The sequence below is a fragment of the Solanum verrucosum genome, unplaced genomic scaffold (genome assembly GCF_900185275.1).
Source record: "Solanum verrucosum unplaced genomic scaffold, falcon-dt-bn FXZP01000115.1, whole genome shotgun sequence".
NCBI classification, from domain to species: Eukaryota; Viridiplantae; Streptophyta; class Magnoliopsida; order Solanales; family Solanaceae; genus Solanum; species Solanum verrucosum.
This window is the reverse complement of record NW_026020680.1, coordinates 1991577-2014722: the sequence shown is the minus strand read 5'-3', so window position 1 is coordinate 2014722 and position 23146 is coordinate 1991577. Positions and strand designations below refer to the sequence as shown.

At 35.2% G+C, this 23146-nt stretch overlaps 2 protein-coding genes across 2 annotated transcripts in view; one reads left to right on the top strand and one right to left on the bottom strand.

The window, feature by feature from the left end:
• The window catches only part of LOC125812163 (protein SRG1), a 104581-nt gene that overhangs the window by 49911 nt on the left and 31524 nt on the right, over positions 1-23146 (bottom strand). The gene's annotated exons all lie outside the window — the stretch shown is intronic.
• Positions 10402-23049, top strand: LOC125812157 (sucrose nonfermenting 4-like protein). The gene is made up of 14 exons (XM_049491646.1): positions 10402-10670; positions 10782-10955; positions 11051-11135; positions 12852-13034; positions 13973-14107; positions 14202-14261; positions 18261-18350; positions 19465-19599; positions 20323-20467; positions 20538-20711; positions 20920-20983; positions 21089-21158; positions 22497-22611; positions 22705-23049. The coding sequence occupies exons 2-14, from the start codon at positions 10843-10845 to the stop codon at positions 22794-22796; spliced, it is 1461 nt and encodes a 486-aa protein (XP_049347603.1). The 5' UTR covers positions 10402-10670; positions 10782-10842; the 3' UTR covers positions 22797-23049.

Here is a 23146-nt window from a genome sequence, read left to right as displayed (position 1 = left end):
AATATAACATAAACATGAAAGAAACAACCATCACCTAACTTGAATCAAGTTTGGAATGCTTTAAAAAATTTGAGCTTTCCCCTTATTATGAGATCTAGCTTGTTCTCGGTATAATATACAAACATATTGTCACGCCTCGAGCCTACACCCTGGGCGGGACTAGCACTCGAGAACCATTGCTAGCCCCAAGCGAACCTTTGGCCTGAGTTACTTACTGAACGAAATACTTAAACACAAGAAATAGTCTCAAATGATAATCTCATGAAGAAAACTTAGAATGTTCTTTTTCAACTAGCCAAGATGGTAACTCAAGTCTCAAAACATATGCCAATAACAAAGTAAAGACAAATGAACTAACTGGCTGTGACATCTATGAAGCCTCTAAAACTGAGATGGATGTCGGGACAAGATCCCCGATCATCCTAACAACTGAAAACTACTAAAACAATGTAAATAGGGATCTTCTGGAAAGCAATGAGGCTTACCAACAACTTTGAATGCTCAACTGGATCAACACAGTGTTGGATGTTGATCATGGTTACCTGTATCTGCATCATTAAAAGATACAGACCAAATGGCAACAGTACATTGAATGTACGAGCATACGAGGAGAATACTAAATAATACATAAGCTTGAAAGGAACTGAAAGAACAAACCTGGTCTTAACTCAACTGAACTGAACTGAACTCATTTCAATATAAAGCAATCAATAACATAAATGCAATAGAAAGAAAAGCTTTTAAATCATGGATATCAACTCTGTGTATTTGGAAATACATCTGTGTATTTGGAAATACAAGAAGACTATCTGTGTATGCAAAGATACAATATAAACTTTGAAATGTATATAAAAATTCAAAATACTGTTATGGGAGTTTCTCTAACCGACAACCATCACTTAAGAGTTATTGTGATGATACAACGTTTTACCTCACGCTGCCAGGGCCGTCCTATTCCTTGTCGAGGGTATAGAACCTAACTACTTAGTGGATCCACTAGTCTATGCTAAAAAACACTAAGGAATTATCTAAAAAGTATGACCCTTTTCTACCCATGGTGGCTACATGGTTTATGGGGGCTGGAAGTTGTCTGGACTCTCCCTCATATTGGTGCTCAATACTACTTCTAAAACATAATACTAGCTCTTATGTTTAAAAACATAACTTCTTTCTATGGTTTGAGATAATTTCTCAAAACTTAGCTCAAAGTGCTCCTCTTGGAAATCAAAGTTTCCTCTCTTTCTTAATTGTGAAAGCATTTACTCTTTACTGAAAACTAGCTCAAAGGCTCTTTGGAAATCTCAGTTTCCTTTTTTATTTAAATGTGAAAACATTTTAAACTTTTTAGGAATACATAGTCCCCATATACTCTTTGAAAAAATGAACTTCAATCTTTACTCTTTACTCAACTCAAAACTAAGTCTTAAAACAAAGTTAAAACATTTGTAAAAGACTTTTGGAAAACTCTATGAACTTCTATTGACTTGACTCTTAACTTCTCATGACTTGACTCTTAACTTTCCTTGAATTGAATTATGGATTCAAGGCTTATGATCTCATGTTATTGATGATTTCATGTTGTTTAGACGCACCTTAGAGTGTAGGAATCGACTAGATAACATAGGCACGTTTCAAGGGAACTAGTACGGAAAGAAATGGGGAAAAATAGAAGACCTTGCGTCCCTGGCGCTCTGAGTGGAACGGGGTGCCAGAGCCCAAATTTCAGAGTCTGGGTTGGGGAGCTCTGAGTGGCGCGGCGCCCCAGAGCTCAAACTTCAGACACTGAAGTGGGGCGCTCTGAGAGGCGCAACGCCCTAAGCCCCTGCCTAGAAAATCCCCAATTTTTCTTGCTCGTTTTTCAACTCTAAACCCTCTAAATTCACTTGGTTCTTTCCCCCAAACACTTAGATTCGACTACATAATCAAAATATGCAAGAATCTACTCAAAACGACACCTAATTTCATGAATCTAAATCAAGAACTCCTCAACTACTCCAACAATCAAGAACCCAATAGAAACTTCAAACAAATCCATCAAGAACTCAATTTATAAACCTTCAATAATCTAAATTCACTGAAATAATTCATGATTGACGCGTGGGTGAACTAACCCAATGTTATGTGATCTCACATAACTCGTAGGGATCACCCCTTGACAAAATACACAAGCAATTCTTCAAGAACTTGACGATTTCCTTGCTTCTCCTTCTCTTTTCTCCTCTTCTTTTCTTTTCTCTTAGAACCCTATTTCAATAGCGTAAACTGAACCCAATCAGTTTAGACACCAACTTAATTACCAAAAATGAAATTAATTAATTGGGTGGTGAAAATACCATAGTACCCTTCTAAAATCCGGTTTTGACTTTCCTTATCTAGACAACCCAACTTCAAATGGACATATCTCCCTCATACGAACTCGAAATTGATCAAACTCAGCGGCGTTGGAAATTTAAATCAAAGATATTTCCTACGGTATCTGTAACTCTTCTTGAGCTAGGAGTTATTGTCGTTTGAAGTTGACCCAAAACTCAAACTTAACATAACTTAACCAATTTTCCAGATTTTTCATTCTTTCCAAAAATAAATCTTTCTAATTCTAGCTCTTTCTAGTTGCGGGGTGTTACACACACACACACATATATATATAATCAGACCTAAATGACCTAAAAACACCCGAATCATACTCAAATCCCAAATCTTAGGCCATTCTTATGATCATCTCACCCAAAACTAGAGATTTTCCACCATTAAATCAACCAAAACCCTCCCCTTAGGTAACTCTCATAGATTTTACGACCTAAGAATCAAATAACCAATCTAAGGAAGTAACTATCTTACCTTTAATGATGATCACAATAAAAATAGAGAAAATTCACCATAGGTTGCCCCTGCTCTTCCCCAAATCAAGAAAGCCCAATAATGAATGGTTTTGGGAATTTTCTACATTAAATGCGACTAATCGTGCTATAGCGGCCCCATACCACTATAGTGGTGTTGTTGTTGCCGGACCTTCCGGGAATTAATTCCACCGCTATAGCGGCTTGTATGGAACAGAAACTCATATATTTCCTAAAAAAGCCCATTCCACAACACACCTTCGAACCTTGATGTTCGAAATTAACCCTTCATGCCAAGTTCAATATTAGGAGTTCTACTTACCCGAATTCACTTTCGTAAAGCCCCCATGAACTCCCTAACGTCTTAACAATTAGAAAAATTAACTCCACTTAGACATTTCACCAGATCGCTCTATAATACCTCATCTTACTCGGACTCTGTCCAAGCCTAACATAAAATTTTTAACTCTTCAAACCAAAAGTTTTTTCCCTCATTTTCTTTCACTAGTAGCTCACCCATAATGATTGGGAAGGTCATTAGAATTCTATCATATGTTTTTCCAATCAGGGGTTGCCACTATTTGTAATTAGTTTTTTTTGGTGGTGAATTGTGATAAGTTGATATTTTCACCAACTTAAGCTGATATTTTTGCCTTATTTACTTGAGAATGGGTGCATTTAATGTGGTTTTCTTCCTATTTTGCAAAATAATGAGATATACAAGTGTCTGGGAGATAAAAGAAGAGACCGTGTGGAATCGATGTTGAATAGGGACTAAAACATAAAATTAGAAATGGCAACAAAATTGATCATCGTGACCGCGTGGTCAACAGGTCGCGATCGAGGTCAAGATCTAAGCAATGAATCACGATTGTGTGATCACTGGTCGTGACTGTGAAGGTCAGATCAATATTAACCTTGCAAACACAATCAAGCCTTCATGACTACGATGAGTAATGTGTCAGAAGTTGAGGGCAGAACTAAAAATGCATATTTTACCCAAAATTACGTAATACACTCATCCACTGTCATCTTAGGAGATTATTGATTAACATAACATTGAACCTTGACCTATCTTTGAGAGTAAGTTTTCACAATCAACACCATTAGAGTGAAGATATAGAGTTTCAATAGTAATGATATTTAATCATTTCTTCAACTCTATGCTTTGTATTGAATGTTTATATGTGTAGCTGTTAATTTCTTATTTAAATATTGTGTCAGTCAAAACAATATTTGGGTTGTTAATTTCTATCTTGTATTTTTGTAATTAGTTGATTATTTTATATGAATTGGATCTTTGGTTATCTAGTTAATCTCATGCTTTGATTGCTTTTCAAAGGGATTGATCACCCCTAGGACTTATCCATTTACTTTTATTTGGTCAGAAAGAGTTAGTTGAGATTGGGAAAGATTAATTGGTGCTAATTTGAAGTGTAATCCCCCCATCTATTAGATTTGGGCTAGAAATAGTGAAATTCTTGTATTGCCTAAAATTGAATTGTTTTAGTTGATACTTAGCTAGGTTTGAAAGAGCTAGTTAGGAAATATTTGCCTACAATAGAAAGATATAGGTAGGTAATTGAGGTTCCAAGACATGATTGATTTGTTCCATTATTAATTGAGATGGTATGATATTAATGTGCTATAAATTATATAGATGTTGATAGACTTTTCATTCCTAAATCTCCCCAGTATCCTTGCTTGGGAAGGTTATTGATCATCATATCCTCTATCTAGTTATCTTTAATTCTCGTATTTGTTTCGTTATCAACCCCCCCTAAAAAAGCTTGTATCAATTGTTCAGATCCAAATTAGTAGCTTATAGTTCTTTATTTTTTCAATTGCATATACATTATTTCTTGTGGAATTCGAGTATGAACTTATATGTTGGATATTATTTTGCATACGACCGCCTATATTTCTATTTTGGGAAGTATATTTGAGTATTATCAATGGAATCTCTAAGTACTTGAAAGACAATTCTCCTTGGCTGAGTCTCAATTGTCTCACAATAATTTTCCTACCTGATTAAATTAGTTCTCCAAAATAAATATAATTTTTGTTCATGCTGGCATGCAGTCCAGAAGCAACAGAGAACTGGAGAAAGCATTGATGAATGTAATTTACTAAAACAATGTCACCTCTTGAAAAAAGAAATAAATCATCATCATAATTGAAATGTGTAATGCCTGGTTTTGAACACTTTAATGGTGTTTGAACTCTTTAACTAACTCTAGACCATAATGTTATAGCACATAGACAAAAAATGATGTGATCTCCTTGCATAAACCCTTTAGCAACAATAAAGAATCTAGTTGGTTTACCATTCACAACCACTGAATAATTGACATTTTGTAAATCTTATAGGAAACAGATTCCCTCCATCACATGCTATAAAAAGTCCATTCAACAGAATCGTAGAATCATAAGTCTTTGGTAAATTCACCTTTATCATACACTCAGGCAAACTATGCTTGTGAGTGTATCATTTCACCAGCTCATATGATAATATCACGTTGTCTGCTATTTTTCTTCTAGGTATAAATTTACCCAGAGCATCACAAATAATTGAGGAAATCACAACTTATAATTTGTGCATTAAATTATTTGGATATTATCTTATAAAGAATAGTGTAACATGCAATTGGTCTATACTCTTTGATTATAGTAGGGTTGGATACCTTATGCACTAAAGTCAGTGAGACATAATTTACCCTATTATATAGTTTATCAATTTTGAATAACTATTTAATTTCTTGTATAACATTTGCTTATATGGTAGACCATGCTTTCTTTTGAAGAAATATCGTTGTAGCCATGAACTCTAGGGGTTTTGTCTTCACCAATAAATCAAATGTTATTTTTGATTTCCAGATCAGTAACATCTTGGACTAGTAGTACTTTCTGTGCATGAGTCAGTCAATGGCTACATTTCGTAATAACTCTATTTACAACACAAAATGTAGAAACAATAATTTTCATGAGCTATTTATATACCATCATGATCTTCTTTGTTATATCTTCAGATTGTGTGAGTTTAATGCTATTAAAAGTAGTAAATTCATGAATTATTTTTTTGGCCTTTTTCTTACTCCATAAAAGAGAAGTATGTAGTGTTAGAGTCTCTTACCGTCATCTATTTCACCCTATTTTTTTTGTTGTTTCACACCTTTTTAAATAAAATACGCCACTTCTCTAGCTGTATCATAGTAATCTTTTATTTGTTCAGTTAGAGATCTGACTAGTAGCAATATAAGTTCTCTTGGATTCCTTGTAACTGACTTCTGACTTGGTCAATTTTATGATCAATTCCTTTAAAATTCTTCCACATTCAATATAGGCTTGGGGACTTTCAGTTTGGATTGGACCACTTTCATAGTATCACTAAACTATTATTTTCATATTGTTTCCACCATTTTCTCAAAATTAAGATGAGTTGCGAAACATTTAAATTGCTAAATTGTATTTTAGGAGACCATTTAGATTCTTGAATATTTAAGACCTTAGAAATGTTGATTGATATAGCAGACAAATCGTACTTAGTATAGAGATGACCCCCATTGCATCATCAATAGATTATTGCTAAAAAACCTATCCAGTCTACTACATATTCTATCCACTCCTGGTTATTTATTATTTCAAGTGTAATATTTCCTTTTTCATGAAAGTTCTTTAAGTTTTAAGTTGTATATATGTTACGAAGTTTTTAATTTCTATTGAAGTAATAGAGTTCCCAAATAGCATATCCAATGGGATTGTCACTACATTAAGATCTTCACTTATCAACCATGAAATAGTCACAATAGTTGCTATCTGCATTACTTTTGGCCATAAACCTTTTCCTTGAATAACAATATTATAATCATATACCACAATCAAATTAAATCCAACTCCATCACCCCTTCCTACTATCTTAGTATGAATAAATTGTATATCTATTTAGAATACTTCAATTATATATTTATATCATTATCCAAGACTATTCAGATTAATACCATTATAGGCATGTTGATAATCATATTGGTGCTCTATCTCTTTCAACACTCTCTTTACTTTCCTCTCTTTACCTCTAGTTTCAAGAGGTCGGGGAGTCTAACATGTTTTCGTTGCATATGATTATTCAATTCTCTTTGCTTGTACCCCTTGTTCACTCTCTTAATGCTCCATATTAATCAAGTCATAAGGAAATATTGGTCCCAGATGAAAGTGGCCCTTGTACTCTATTTATTCTAAGGAGACTTTATTTCTTCATAATAAAGCTAAGTATTTGAAACTCAATATGGCTTCCTAGAACAAGACTCATATCTTGTGGACTACTCTTTACCCTTATCTGCAGTTGCTGGGAGCCGTGTGTTATAACACAAACATTTCTCAAATCATCTATAGGAGATGTAAGTCTATTCACACCACTAGTATCATTAGTGGCAATGTAATCTATGAGCATATTTTTAGAGGTATTACAATGACCAACCTTTTTGCTCACATATGTGGGCATAATATGAGGATCAGTTGCATGTGTCCCAACCTTTTGCAGGGTAGTTTCCCATGATGGCTCAGTGTCTTTGGATCTCCATGCTTGTGCAAATCTATTTTCAAATAAAGCAAGTAAATGATTATTCTTATTGTCTTAAGAGTCTCTTCTAATCCTCTTTCTTCCCCTTCTCCTCCTCCTTCTTCTTCTTCCTCCTCCTCCTCTTTCTTCTACTGTACATATTTTTATACATGTTCCTTTTGTTATTTAGGATAGACATGTTCAAATTTTTGACACTTTTCACAATAATCAAATTTCCAATAATCTCTTGTGAGAACTGGTGCCTCCAGGTGTGCTAGCAGAAATCTCACTAGGCAAGTAGTGTGGTGACACTGACTTGAATCAACATCCTAACAAATGATATTTTTGTTTTATTTAGTAGTGTATTCATTATCATAAGGTGAAGTACTTGCAACACTATCTATTCTCCTTAAGGAGTTATAACTCCAACTATTCATTCGTATATTTGAGAACTTCACCCGCATAGAGATTTCAAACAAAAATTCAATGATCAATTCAAAATCTATGGCCCACGATTTTAATATTTGGGGGTATGTTGTTGATAGAATAAGGACATACATGGAGAATACTATTCGTATGTTCCTTAGAAATAAATTTTGCAACATAATATTCATCTACATGTAGGAACACACATAAGGAGTTTCTCGAACAAAATATACAATTAAAATACAACTTCATTTCTGTTATCCACTTAGTTGTTCTAAAGTCAGACATTACTGTTCCATTGACAATCACTAGAGGAATATAGGAAAGACTCATACCATGATTTTTCATATATAATTAACAAATATTTGTTGTTAATCTTTAACATGTACACTTTTACTAGTCATATTTGCGCAAGTAGTTACTCAATTGTTTACTCTAACATGCAACAAACGATACTATTATTAACCCTTTGTTGCTGATATATGATTTGCACTCCTTAATTGAGATTTTTTATATTAAGAAAACTACATTTTAATGTTAACATCTTAATAGATTAAGATAACTTTTTTTGGTCACTAGAAGATTTCTCATAAAGAGTGTCACACCCCAACTTGGAGTAAAAGTGATTGACACCCAATATGAGAAATTCTTGAGTGAATTAATTAGTAACTTACAATTCTACTGAAGTAATTAATTTAAGACATCAATAATGATCATATGTACGATTCTCAAGTTATTTGATAAAGTGATAAATATAAGATTATCTACACTAATAAGTTTTAAGCCTTTAGCATATAATAAAATTGTAATACACATTATATATATATATATATATATATATATGCAAAAAATTGAAAACGTTTGTTATTGCCGAAAAGAATCAAGGACATCATACAACCGAATGGACAAAATCAATAACTAATCACAAATCTCTCCATCTATCTTCTCTACCCATGTCACACAACTTAGCAAACTCAAATAGACCTAGTACCACCAATAGGGTACACAACAAGTCTCGTTAACAACCTCCTAAGTGAAGGAACAAGACTATCATGACTAAATAATCATAATTAAATATAGTGAAGTAAATTAAGCAATTCATTTAACTAATTACATTGTAATCTATAAGTTGAATTTGAATAATGTAATATGGAGATATGCACTGAAACTAAATTACTAAAAATAGTTATTTTAAAACGAGTTAACCTATAATGACACATGCACGTGTGGAAACAATTGACCTACATCTATCCCTAGCAGTATATCTAGAGAGGTTAGCCAATCTTTCAAGTTGGAATATATATGCATATACACCTATAAGTGTGAAGTACGTAACTAACTCTGATTTTTATGACTCTTACACTTAGGAGGTCGATTACTACTTCAATGTTGTGTGTGATCACTTTTATCTAAATACAAGCGAGTTTGAGCAATCCTAACAAATACACACCTAAAGTAATTAAATCAAATAACACAATTAATTACTTTCTAACATTATGTACTAATTAGGCATACAAATATGATTGGTTTTTTTATGTAATTCATTATGAAATAAAAAGCTCCCAATTTCAACATTGGAATTTAATGCTTACTAGAATGTAAAAACATATAGGATCGATTGAAATTTTTATACTCGAGTAATTTATCAAACACGTTATATGCATTTTCTACTCAAATACTTAACTTGGGAAAGTAGACCTCAACTTACCTCAAATAATTTCTCCACTTTACCTTCTTCAACTAATTCTGAATACTTCACCTCTCATAATTTATAATTGTGCAATTCAAATAGTTAATTCAAGCTATCTCATTCAACTGACTTACTTCATAGAGTTTAATCGTTATTTTTTTAGGGTTTATAGTTATTTTAATCCCAAGATCTACCAATCTTATATTCGTCAATTGTAATAAGATCAGAAGATTCTAATACGGAGTAATAAAATTACCCTAAACGATACATTCACAAAAAAATAGATTTTGAATTTTAAAGAGCTCTTCGATTCTTTAGTGAAGGTCTAAAATTTGAGAATTAAAATCAAATTTTATAAAAGAAGTACATCATTAAATATAGAGATTAAAATTTACTATAGACAACCAAACACTAACCTTTTCTACTTTTTATCTTCGACTATTTATTGCTAGTCTTTATTAAGAAAAAACATTGGAGTATTAAATATAGTAGTAATTCTTATTTTATCATAACAAAAATTTCATATAGCTACTAGCTATCATAGTAAAGAGCCATTTGAATGTATCTACTTTTAAGGTGTGTGATTTTTTTATTTTTTTTAAAAATTATACCATTGCTCAATAATTTATTTTATTATACGTGGCGATTTTAACACTTTCCTCATAATATATTTTCAATTCAAAAATAAAAATAAAATTTTCATACGTGGCAATTTTAATTTTTTTTCAAGGAAATATTTTTAATTCAAGAAAAAGGAATTGGGGAAAAAAAGTAATCCTCCGAAGCATAATTATAAGATTAGGGTTTTCTTCTCTCTATAAAATTCTTCATTTCTCTGCCTTTGCCTTTTTCCTTTTTTTTTTTTTTGCTTAAAAAAAAATATTTTTTACTCAATTCTCCATATTCCGATTTTCTCCTTCAAAGTTTTCACATTTCTAGGGTTTTCATTCCCTGATCAAGTTCCCTTTCCTTCATATAGTTTCAAGATCGAAGCTTTTTTCACAATTCTATCGGAAATTTCAAAATTTTTGTATGTCATTTCATCCATTAATTTGGGTATTTGCTTAAAATTTTGTTTGCTGGGTAAAGGTGTTGGCTTTCTTCTTTTTTACCTTGAGTGGACTTTGTGCTGTTTAATTTTCATTGAATTTAGGTTTTGCTGGTAAGAATTAATTAAAGTTTGAGACTTTTTTTTTTTTCTGGGGATTTAAGGTTGTCTAATCTTGTCATGGTCAACCATGATTAATTAATTTATCTGAACTGCATTCATCAGAATTTCAGCATTTTAGAGTTGTTTGCTGTTTGGGGTTGTGTTTGGTTGAATTGGAAAGTGAATGTATCCTTCTGCAATGGATTATGCACGGGATGGTGGCACGGCTTTGATTCCTACCCGCTTTGTTTGGCCTTATGGAGGAAGAAGTGTATATCTGAGTGGCACATTTACTGGGTAACTATAAGTTGGCACTAGCACTTTTGTTTGTACAAATGCTCTTTTCTCCTTTAGTATCTTGTGTTTCTTAAAGGAAGTTTCACTTTTTGAAGGTGGTCTCAATGGCCGATGGCTCCTGTTGAAGGATGTCCAACTGTGTTTCAGACTGTTTGCAGTGTTCCACCTGGTTACCACCAGGTTTGTTTTGTAGTTTTCATTACTTTTGTAAAGTTTTTATTTGTATTAGTTTCTGTAGTTCTGCAGTTGAGGCTTCAATTTTGAGTTTTATTCTTAATTTTCAGTATGAGTAGTATTTTTTAGTTAGTAGTTAGCTGGGAAATTACTCCTTTGGGAATAGCAGTAGCGCTAGCTGTCACATGTTCAATTATCATTTAAGGCTGTCATGCTATCTATTGTGAATGATGCATTTAGTTCCTGTAGATATAGTTGGGTGACCTAGCTTTAATCTAGAGACAAGTTAGAAGATACTTTTCCCTATTTTGGAGACTCTGACTTCGTAAGCTTTTCTTTTACTTGCCGAGACCAATTATCGCCTTGTCCAGTGTGTAAACTTGGATGACCTACTTAAATAGTCATTAGATGCTTATTTAACTTATTGAAGAAAGTATGTGGTCCTGTTGTGGGAGATTGGTATTCCAAGCTTGCTTGATTTAGGGGTTGAATTTACTTTCTGTGTGGACACTCCTGCCATCAAGTGACTATAGAGATGTAATAGAATGAATCATCTGGGTGGGTGCTGGATGGGTTGCTAGTAGGCCCTTTTTTGGGATAAGTAAGCCATTGTATTCACTTAAACCAGCACCAAGGAGCTACTGAAGTATATACAGTTATGGAAACTCACCCTCCCACTGTGGCACTAAGCATGAAGGGAACTGAGGAAATCTAGCAGGGTATCTAGATAATTTTCGCTATTGTACAAGCTTTTTGTATGCAAGTCCATTTACTGCTTTCTGCATTGCTCTAAAGATGATTCCTTTCCTTCCTCATTGCCCCCAAAGGCAGGCTTGTATAGTTGACCTAGCACTTCTACATTCTTTGCTGATTTTCTTTCTAAACCAGCATAAAAACATTTCCTTTGCTGGTGCAGGCATCACCATTATTTTAGTCCATATAAATTAAAAAACAAATGTCTGAGCTGCCTGGCAGATGGTTAATTAGTTTTTCTGGATAACTGCAGCTTGATGCTCAGTTTGTCTGTTCAATTAATGGCATGACAAAACTTTGTTTCGGAACTAAGGAAAAATAACAAAGAGAGCATTTTTTATATGGTTATAATTCAGTTCGTGACCATAAGTAGAAAGTTCATATTTTTCGGTCATTGATAAACATTTTGTTGGCAATACTCAACGCAATTACCATAAATATCAGTTTCTAACTTCCAATCAACAACGGGTAAATCTATAGAACAGACATGCACCCATACTTCACAAGCAATGCATTTATCAAATTCAGTGTATTCCTCCTCGTAAACGTTCCAATGTAATCAATTTTCGTAAGGTTAGTGAATAGTTACAGGTAAATGATTTGTGTGGGACAGCATAATCATGAAACCTTGGTCGATGTATCTGTCGGCTCGTATGGTTTATTGACCGTAATTTATGAATTCAGTTATCATGGGGAGCATAGGTAAGTGTGAGATCTTGCCAGCATATCCCATTGCCCTTTCTCTTTCATGAAGAGAGAAACCTTTGAAGGCCTCCTGGAACTCTCGCATCTTACCTGTGTCTCGGAGGTGGTCATTTTTATGTGTGATGATTTGAGTTCTAATATCATTTGCCTTTTCTTGTTAGTGGCAATTTTATTTTAATCATTTTGCTTCTTTTCCTCGTTAGATTTTGTATTCAGCTTCCTTACATGAGATGAAGGATTTATGGTTACATACTTTACTTGCAGTACAAGTTCATTGTTGATGGTGAATGGCGACACGATGAGAACCAACCTTTTGTGAGTGGAAGCCTTGGAACAGTCAATACTGTCCTCTTGGCCAGAGAGTCTGACTACCTTCCAGCAGTACTAAGTGCACAAATACCTCCTAGCTCTAACATGGATGTGGATAATCAGGCCTTTCAGCGTTTGGTTAGTGAATGTTCTACTCGTGCAAATTGCTGAATTGCAAAGCGATCATGAATGCTTAGAATATTTGAGACTTCCTTAGTGTGTCTAATAATATTTGATGTATTTCTCCATCACATTGTATGGACTAATCTGTAGTTAGAGCAGAGGATTTATGCATCTGTATTTTATATATATTGTCTTCGTGCACCAGTGTTCTTTCATTATCAAGAGTCAACTTCTGTTTTTCTATTCTAGTTTATAACATGTTGTTAGTTTTTCTGAAAAGGTCAGACATTAAATCTCCATATTAACCGTCTAGTTTATGTTTCTTCTTGTCGAACCAGCTCATTTTTGGTATGAGGGTGTCAATAAGATGGTTATCAGAATCTCCTTTTCAAGCACCCCATTTTGTGAATTGGATGACTTGACTAGTCAGACATTAAATCTCCATATTAACTGTCTAGTTTATGTTTCTTCTTGTCGAACCAGCTCATTTTTGGTATGAGGGTGTCAATAATATGGTTATCAGAATCTCCTTTTCAAGCACACCCCATTTTGTGAAGTGGATGACTTGACAAACATTTATAAGAACCTATGAACTTTTTTTTGAGACACCAGTTACTTAATTCTACTAATTAAATGATAAAACAAGTGATTTTGAAGGACCTGGTGTTCCATTTTCATTTTCTATCTGACCTTGCACCTGGTGTTCAACTATTTTTGCCTATGTGACCTCTTTATACCCTCCCTAACATACTGTCTTCTTCTAGAGGGAGAGCTAGTAAATTCACCCTTTGATTTGTCTAAAAACCCGGAAACAGCCTCTCTACCTCCACGAGGTAGTGGTAAGGTCTGCGTACACTCTACCCTCCCCAGACCCCACCTAGTGGGATTTCACTGGGTATGTTGTTGTTGTTGTTGTTGATTTGTCTAAAAACTTTTTCTTATATGTGTCATAGGTAAGAGTGTCGGATGTTGCCTTGCCAGATGATGCTTCCAGGATATCGCAGTCAGATTTGGATATTTCCCGCCACCGCATATCTGCAGTCCTATCAACACATTCAGCTTATGAGTTGCTTCCAGGGTCGAGCAAGGTTTGATCTATTTATCCTATTTTCTGTCTAGGTGATGTGATGGGTTATGAGAATGAGTGTTTTGTTGCCTTTTCTGATAAGGACTATTTTTCAGGTCATTGCTTTGGATGTTGACTTACCCGTAAAGCAAGCATTTCATATTCTTCATGAGCAGGTATATCTTCTATCCTGCTAGATGTCCTGTTTGTATCATGATATATATGGAGCTTTCAGATTTTGTCACATTTGATAACTGTTCTTTTGTTGGGGACATGCTTGAAGCCTCATTTCCATTAAAAAGGAAAATCGCCAGAATGGTCATTAAGCAGAACTGTGTGGAATATTGTCACCATTGAAGAGTGTGACCATCTTTAAAGCCTTAGCTATTAGAGAGAGTAGACTTTTAATTAATTAATTATGTTATGTCTCAAAATCAGAGATAAACTGCTTTTTTGGAAAGAAAAAAAAATCAAAACTTCGCAGTTGCAAAGTTGAGTGAGTTATCAGGGAGAAGTTCACGAAGATATTAGCTTTTATGGGGGAAATAGAATCTACTTTGCAGTAGGTTTTAAGTCTTACGATATCACCAGGCTTGCAGGCAGAGCTGAAGTTTGGTTTGAATGGGTTTGAAAGAAGCCGGAGTCTGATGCGCAGAACAACTTTCAGCAAGAAAGCAATGGAATGGATAGTCTCTGTACTCCAAGAAGCTTCAAAAGACTCTGGCACCCATAGGAGAAGGTAGAAGCTAAATGAACAATACTCGGAACTTCTTTTGTTCCGAAAGCACAACAAATTTGGAAGATTTATAAGCATTGTGACAGTACAAGGAGGGAACAGATATATCATTATTATTCCAGAAGTTACATTTAATGTTGGGATGGGGAGACATAGCATTTAAGATAATTTCATCAAGGAACATAAAGGAACATTTATTACAAATATTCCTAGGAGGATAGATCGGAAGGTTCCTTATGCAGATTCAGTCAGAACTAGCAAGTGGCAATCAAAAGAAGCATCTGAGTCTCTGATCAGCAACAAAAACTCCTGTATCATCATCTCTGGTGGTGATGCTAACCAGGAAAATGGCTTGCTGGGAAGATATATTAGTGGAGAAGAGAAGGAGAAACTAACACTTTCAGATATCAGAAAATGGGTGGTGAATACTTGGAAGAACGCTTTTGGAGTTAAAATATACCAAATGGGGGTCCGCTCTTTTCTGTTTGAGTTTCCAAACAAGCACATGGTTGAGTGTATTCTTAAAGGACAGTGCTTGGAAACAATTGAAGATTCATCTCGAATGGTGGTCGCCGACTATAGGTTGTTTCACCAATTGAGAGGCCTCAATGTGGATAAGAGCAGCCCCCCATTTCGTATATATTAATTCCAAGAGTGTTCTTCCAAGTACTCACCACCCATTTTCTGATTGGTTTCTCCTTCTCTTCTTTACTGAAGCAATAGGTCTTCCTCTTCAATTTTGGACAGAAAAAATGTTCAAAGCCATTGGAAATCAATGCGGGGGATGGCTGGAAACAGAGGAAGAGACATCCCTGAAAAACCATTTGAAGTGGGTGAGAATGAGAACAAAGGGATTTGGAAAGGAAATCGAAAGAGGTAAAGATTGTCAACAATGGTCTTACCTTTTTAATTCCGATCTGGAGTGAGTTGAGAACCATGGTGGTTGCTAGAGCGGAGGAAGTCCCGCAGGATAAGGACCGTTGGGCCAAAAAAACCCTACACTCTTAAAGCTAATAGGTTTTGCTTTGATACTAAGAGGAACATGGATTCTTTTGAGTAGATACCTATTTCTAATATTCAAATAACACAGCTAGCAAGGGCACAGCGACACGTAGGACAGAGAAGTTTTTTTTAATCAAAAGTAAGGAGCTCTTTTATGGGCCAAAGGAAAGGTCAGACAATGTTTTAAAGGAGCTACTTTTAATAAAGGCCAAGTTCTCTTTACTGAGGCCCAGCTTCTTAGTTCTAACCAAGCTAATGTCATGTGCTCCTTACAATTAGACCCAATGCTAGTGGAAATCAATGTCTATACTTTGACTTGTAGATTCAAGTCGACAACTAATGATTTTGGTTGGCACATGATAGGGGTATCTGCACCAAATTGTAATCAGGAAAGGCAAGAGGTATGTAGGGAAATAAGGGTTAAGAAGTTTGTTTATGGGACCGTGGGTGATAAGGGGTGATTTTAGTATTGCCAAATGTGCTTCAGGGAAGAAGAATTGCTCCAGAACGTCTACATACATGACTGAATATTCTGATTTTATTGAGGATATGGAGTTGATTGATCCTCAACTAGATGGGGGAAGCTATACCTGACCTGGACTAGAGTGAACAACTTGGAAACCTCTTCCACGATTGACAGGTTCCTATACTCTACTGGATGAGGAGAAAATTTCAATAATATTAAGTAAGAAATTCTTCCTATAATCTGTTCTGACCCCACAATTGCGCTTCAAAGCTGCAGTTGGGAACACAAAAAGTCTTATTTCAAATTTGAAGGATGATGACTGGAAACTGAAGGTTTCAATGAGAAAGGTGAGGTTTTGTGGGATTCCATTATTACTAACGGAAGGTCAGATTATATTTCAGCAACCAAGTTAAAAGCTTTGAAGGCTAAATTCAAAGTTTGGAGCTCAAGCACCTATAGGAAATTGGAGAAGAATAAAGATCTGATTCTGAGCAAAATTGCAGAGGTCGATGACATTCAACATAATAGATCTTTAACTGAAGAAGAGGCCATTCAAAAAAATAATTTATTCATGGATTTTGAAGATTATGCCAAAGAGGAAGAGATTAAATGGAGACAAAGATCAAGAACACGGTGGATTAAACGGAGTGATAAAAACACAAAGTTCTTCCGGAGAATTGCTGATGCCCGCAAGAGAAATAATTACATTGATCATCTACCGGTAGGATGAGAAGATATTGTGGAGCCAGAGAACATTTAAAGGGAGATCGTTACCTTCTATCAGAAGCTCTACTCTGAAAATGAGAAATGGATTCCCTATTACAACATGTACCAGTGTCTTACCATAAACACATAGGACCAACATGAGTTGCAAGAGTCTTTTGTGGAGAGAAGTTTTGGATGGTCTCAAGGCATGTGCAGTAGATAAAGCACCAGGTCTAGATGGGTACACTATGGGGTTCTTTGTTCATTGTTGAGAGGTCTTTAAGAATGATGTGATGTCCACTATGCACAACTTTATTCTCAAGAAGTTTTCGAGAAGAGCTTCAATGCAACTTACATAGCTCTTATTCCCAAAAAGAATGGGGCTAAGGAATTGATAGATTTTAGACCTATTAGTTTTATAGGGAGCATATATAAATTGATAGCCAAGATCCAGCAGAGAGATGGAAAAAGGTGATGCACACATTAGTGATACTCATCATATGACATTCTTAAAGATTCTTGAAAGGCATACAGATCACAGATGTTGTTCTTATTGCCAATTATGCATATATTTCAGATTGAAAGATAAGACGCCAGGGATCATGTGGAAATTGGATATTGACAAGGCATATGACCATGTGAATTGGAGTTTTTTGCTTGGAATTCTCAGAAAATGGGGTTTGGAGGGAAATGGATTAGATGGATAAGATTTTGCATTACCACTGTGAGGTTCTCTGTTCTGATAATTGGCTCACCTGAAGGTTTTTTTCCTTCTCAAAGAGGTTGAGCTAAGGTGATCCATTGTCTCCTTTCTGCTCATTCTGGTGATGGAAAGACTTAACAATATGATGAAAATTGCCCATAAAAATGGCTGGATAAGAGGTTCCAATGTAGCAAAAGAACAAAATGAAAGAGTGGAACCAACATACTTAGCCCTCTGTTTTTGGTCAAGTTAAAAAATTTTGAGGGATGTTTCAGGTCAACAGAGATGTTATAAAGATGTAATGAAAATTTTGATGAATCAATAGGGTCGATTTTGGTCAGAAACTCCATTATTGTATGTGCCTTGCTCATTTTCTAGTATTGGGAATGGAGTGACTTGTTAGCTATACTACTTACTACTGCCTTTTGCTGCAGCCATACTCGGTGTATTAGCATAATTTGAAATAAGATTAGGCATTTCCTTCTTCATTATGCTGGTTATACTTCTCTATATTCTTTCCTGAAAATATTATAAAATCTGTTTCTGAGCCATATTATTTTCAGGGTATTCCTATGGCTCCTTTATGGGATTTCAGCAGGGCACAATTTGTTGGAGTCCTTAGTGCTTTGGATTTTATTTTAATCATGAGAGAGGTAAGCAGAGTTCCTTGCAAGTTTTGATTATGTTTTTTGATATGCTTTTAGCAGTAATATGCTGTTATCATCATTTATATTTCTTCAGACATCTTGTACGACTTCTATTTTGTTATGAGTTAAGTAAAGGTGGTCCTTTTTTTTGGCTTACAATGTGATGTGGCTGGTCCCATTAGTGGTTTTATACTTCTATTACTGTTTTGGAGGTGCCCTTGATCAGTCTTATTTATAGACAGATGTTGTGCTGTAGGTGAAGTATGTGTAAAGTGACATTTTAAGATAGCTCTTTGGTTTGATTTTATGCTTGCTTCCTATAGTAATATGACCCACTCTGCATAGTGGATATACCAATGCTTTTAGTAGATGTTCGTGTGGGCTTGGCTTTGTCTCTCATCTGTTGTCAAGACTCTAGAGAAATATTTTTTCCCTCTCTTTAAGCTGAAAACCTGCACCATGTTGGAACTTGACCACCTCCAAACTAAGAAAGGAGGAAGTTTTCAAAAAAATAAATAGATGATACCCGAAAGTTTTACATGATGACTTAGCAAGTGTGTAGCCAAATTACTTAAAACTAGACTTAATATCTTTGTACTTATATTGTTATTTCTTGTGTGATTTCTATGTTGGAAGTTTCTCTTATTGGCATTATGTTCACTTGCTGATACTGTGCTCTTGCTTTCCATCAAAATGTGGGTTAATGAGGTGGGATATAGCTAAGTTTATGTATTTTGTTTTTCCCCAACTTTTGTGATCTTGCAGCCATGCTTCATTTCAATATCAATGTTCAATTAGTTGACTACACCTAAATAGGCTTATGAGGCTATTCTGTTTATTTTCTGGCTGATTGCCCTTTCTTCTTGGTTAATCTTTTAGGTCACTGTGTCATGATACATCTACTGCTAACTTGCTGCTGGAAGTAGTTGCATTTCTTGCAATTTTTTCATTTTAGTTGTAGTTTCATTGTGTTGTTAATGATGAATCATTCATGCATCACATATCGTGAGAATCTGTGGTGTATTTCCCTTATTAATATGTTTTTGAGAAAGACATTATGTATCTTTTTAGCTCTTTTCTCCCATAACTGAATGTAAAGAAATCTCGTGACCTGTCGCAGCTTGGGAATCATGGTTCCAATCTGACAGAGGAAGAGCTTGAGACACATACTATATCTGCATGGAAAGAGGCAAAATCTTACTTGAGCAGACAAGCCAATGAGCTTGGTAAATCAACTCCACGGCGACTTGTTTGGGTGAGTTTGTTTGGCCTGCTTGATATGTCAGTGTGCAAAGTGCAGATTTAACTTTATCCCTTCAACTTTCAGTTCTCATGGATTCTTTCGGTTATTGTTAACACTTAAAAAAATCCTTATTGATGTTCTCTGAATGTACGTGCTTGTTGTAGCGTTGCCATCCATATCTGGAACAACTGCAACTTACAGATTTTGGTTGAATGAAATCTTCAAGCATTTGAACCACACTTTGTTGTAATTGATTGATGGGATACAATTGAGGGTGGATAGCCAGGGGAATAAGAACTTACACTTTCATGGTTCTTTGAGAGTAGATAATAAGACCAAATAGTTTATATCGTCTTGTTACTGTATCCTATATCTTGGAATCAATCATGAGTTTGATGATTAAAAATGAAAATGATGAAAGCCTACTAAGATCATCGCAATCTTGCTGCTATGGATTGCATACATTTTTTCAATTTTGCAAGAGAGAATAGCATCACCTGTGCCTATTTAATCACTACTTATGTGCTGTATTAATGTGAGATTAGTTGATTAAATTTGTTTAGTTGCATCTGGCTGTTGTGACACTTTTCCTGCTAAAGATGTCCCTTGCATTTTCTTTTACTTCTCTTAGTCACCTGTCCTGGTTTATGAATCAGAGACTTCTATTGTGTATTTAGGACCTATTGCTAGTCAATTTCTTCTTTTACACGCCTTGATTTCCGCTATTCAATGCAGTCAGGGCCAGATAACAGCTTGAAGGATGTGGCATTGGAAATTTTGCAAAATGGGGTCGCTACAGTACCTATAATTCATTCACCAGCTCAGGATGGATCATATCCCCAGCTATTATATCTTGCTTCTCTTTCTGAAATACTAAAACGTGAGCTTTTAGTTTTTCTTGGGTCTTCACTAATCTTGCTATTGTGGCTCACAGCTTTGTTACCTTTCAGATATTTGCAGGTATTTCAAGCATTCTCCAGAGTCTTTACCAATACTTCAGTTGCCAATTGGTGCAATTCCTTTGGGCACATGGGTTCCGAAAATTGGAGAGCCAAATCGACAACCCCTGGCAATGCTGAGGCCTACTGCTTCTCTGAATGCAGCATTGAATTTGTTAGTGCAAGGTTATACCTTTCTCAGTCTTTTGGCTAAGATCAAGTATGGTTGTTAATAATATACTTCCCCACTAAAGAATTTATTAGCCCGTTAATATTACTGACGAATATGAATTCTCACTATTCTTAAAGATATTTGGTCACATGTTGATAAGTTTTGGCTAGTGAGTTAATAAAATGTCTGTATCTCTTATGCATGTTTTTGTCCCCTTTGCAGCTCAAGTTAGTGCAATTCCCATTGTTGACGATAACGACTCCTTGTTGGATATATACTCCCGAAGGTTTATAAATAATTAGTTGTTTTTCCATATTCAGACTAGTAGATATTGTAGTGTGTAGACCTTCGTTAGGTTAATTTGCTGAATGCCTGAATCTATGGCTGGCAGTGATATTACAGCTTTGGCCAAGGACAAGATCTACACGCACATCAATCTTGAGGAAATGAGTATTCATCAGGTACTGTGCCTTGAGTTCAATTTTTAAATATATTTCTAGCTTCAATAGGTATAGTTCAGGGGTTTGACTACTGGGACTGGGATTTTATACCCTTCTTCTCACCAGCATGTTGAGGGTTCCCTTTCCAGGAAGGTGTAATCTTAGTTACACCTTAGTTTACTCCTAACCATTCTCAATGCAACTACGCTTCAGTCCCCATCTAGTGGATTAGCTGATTGGGCTGGCTGTATGATCTCTCTGTACCCTCAGAGGATTCACCATGATTTGACTATTTATGCTGGCTGTCAACCTTCCGTGTCCCTCCTTTTGAAACTGGCTTTGCTATTCACATAGGCAGAGTTACTGTTCTCTCAATAAATGACTCAATAAAATTACAAAATCAGCAAATGTATCTTGCATATTTGCTTGGATAGGTGTGCGAACTATATTTTTTATGGAGAGTATTCTGAAACTCAATTTGAACTGGATGCCAGCAGTAATGAAGTTTCTCGCGAGGATATATTTTTTGCATCTGGATAAGAAAATTCTTGCTTGAGAGTCTTTGAACTAGTGGATACCACCAGAACCTGTCATAAGGATTCTAAGTTCAGGTGGTAAATTATGGCATGGCCACTGTTGATTTTCTCAGTGCATTACATAGTCTGAAATGGGGCTCTGTTGGGTGTAACTTTTCACAGCAATCACTTTTGCTGGTATTTCAATAAAGTTACTTTCAACCGATGTGTTGATGGCTAATCTACTCCTTGCACACTCTTAAAGCTAGATGTCTATTATGGTAGTTGGCAAAATTTAGCCCTTGTAGATTGCCCTATTAACTTTTTGGATTTTGTCAGCTCCTTTGTTCTAGCTTAGCACTTTTTGTACCAACGTGTCTTCTCCTTCCCTCTTTTGTACGTATTGCATCCTCTTGATGCCTATTATATAGTATAGTTTCTTACTTCATAAAAAAAGAAGTTACTTTTGACCTAAACCTAAAGAAAGAAAAAGATTCTTAGTTTTGGCGGTCTGTGTTGCTATAATCAACAACGCCTAATCACTGGGATACTTCTGGGTGGAAATTTCATATCTTTCTATTTTAAATCTATGGTAAATTTATAGTTTTTTTTATTCATTCAAAAATATATATATTCCCCTCTCCTTCCTGCTAGGATTAAAGATCCTGTATAAATATATAGATATATATGGAGAGAGAGAGAGGGAGAAAAATTCAGTGTGGAGCTTATAGTTTACTTCTTATAGAAGTGAATATTTTTAGGTGTGAAGCTACATTTGTATATTACTCTAATGTTTTTTTTTTTTGTGGGGGGTTAATTTTCATTCATATGTTTGTGTTTGTAGGCATTGCAACTTGCAGAAGAACCATATGCAACTTATGGGTTGAGCAGTCAAAAATGTCACATGTGTTTACGGTCTGATTCATTGCATGAAGTGATGGAAAGATTGTCCAGACCTGGTTAAGCTTCTGTCCTGTTACTATTATACAAAATCTTCTTGGCCTGTGATCTTTTCATGTGCTGCAGTAGTAACTTGTTGATATGGTTTGCAGGGGTTAGGCGGGTTGTTGTTGTGGAAGCGGGAAGCAAACGTGTAGAAGGTATCATATCAGTGGGTGACATTTTCAAGTTCTTGCTTGGGTAGATGAATCAAAGAATTGACAATAGACGTGATTTTGATGGTGGTTGCCTAATCTGTGTTGCTCATAGCTCATGGTGCACCCCATTATTCATGGGGATTTGAAACCCGATTCTTTCGTGTATACAATTGATTGGCCCCAAGTATAATGGCCTGGTCTTTTAGGATGTTAGGCTCTAAAGAATTGAGGCATGTAAATTTTCACAATTGTTTCCCTCCTTTTTATTACAGTTACTAAAGGATTAAAGATCAGTTGTCTATCTTTTCCTTAATAAGTATGATTAGTCAGGTTATTAAGTCAATATAGCTTTTGCAAATTCATAAGTACAGTAAAAATCACAGTACTTGTTAATAGT

Coding starts and splice junctions, on each gene's coding strand:
- LOC125812157 (XM_049491646.1), top strand. CDS start 10,843: ATGTATCCTTCTGCAATGGATTATGCACGGGATGGTGGCACGGCTTTG. Junction 11,136..12,851: donor TTCCACCTGGTTACCACCAG/GTTTGTTTTGTA, acceptor CTTTACTTGCAG/TACAAGTTCATTGTTGATGG. Junction 20,712..20,919: donor ATTGAATTTGTTAGTGCAAG/GTTATACCTTTC, acceptor TCCCCTTTGCAG/CTCAAGTTAGTGCAATTCCC.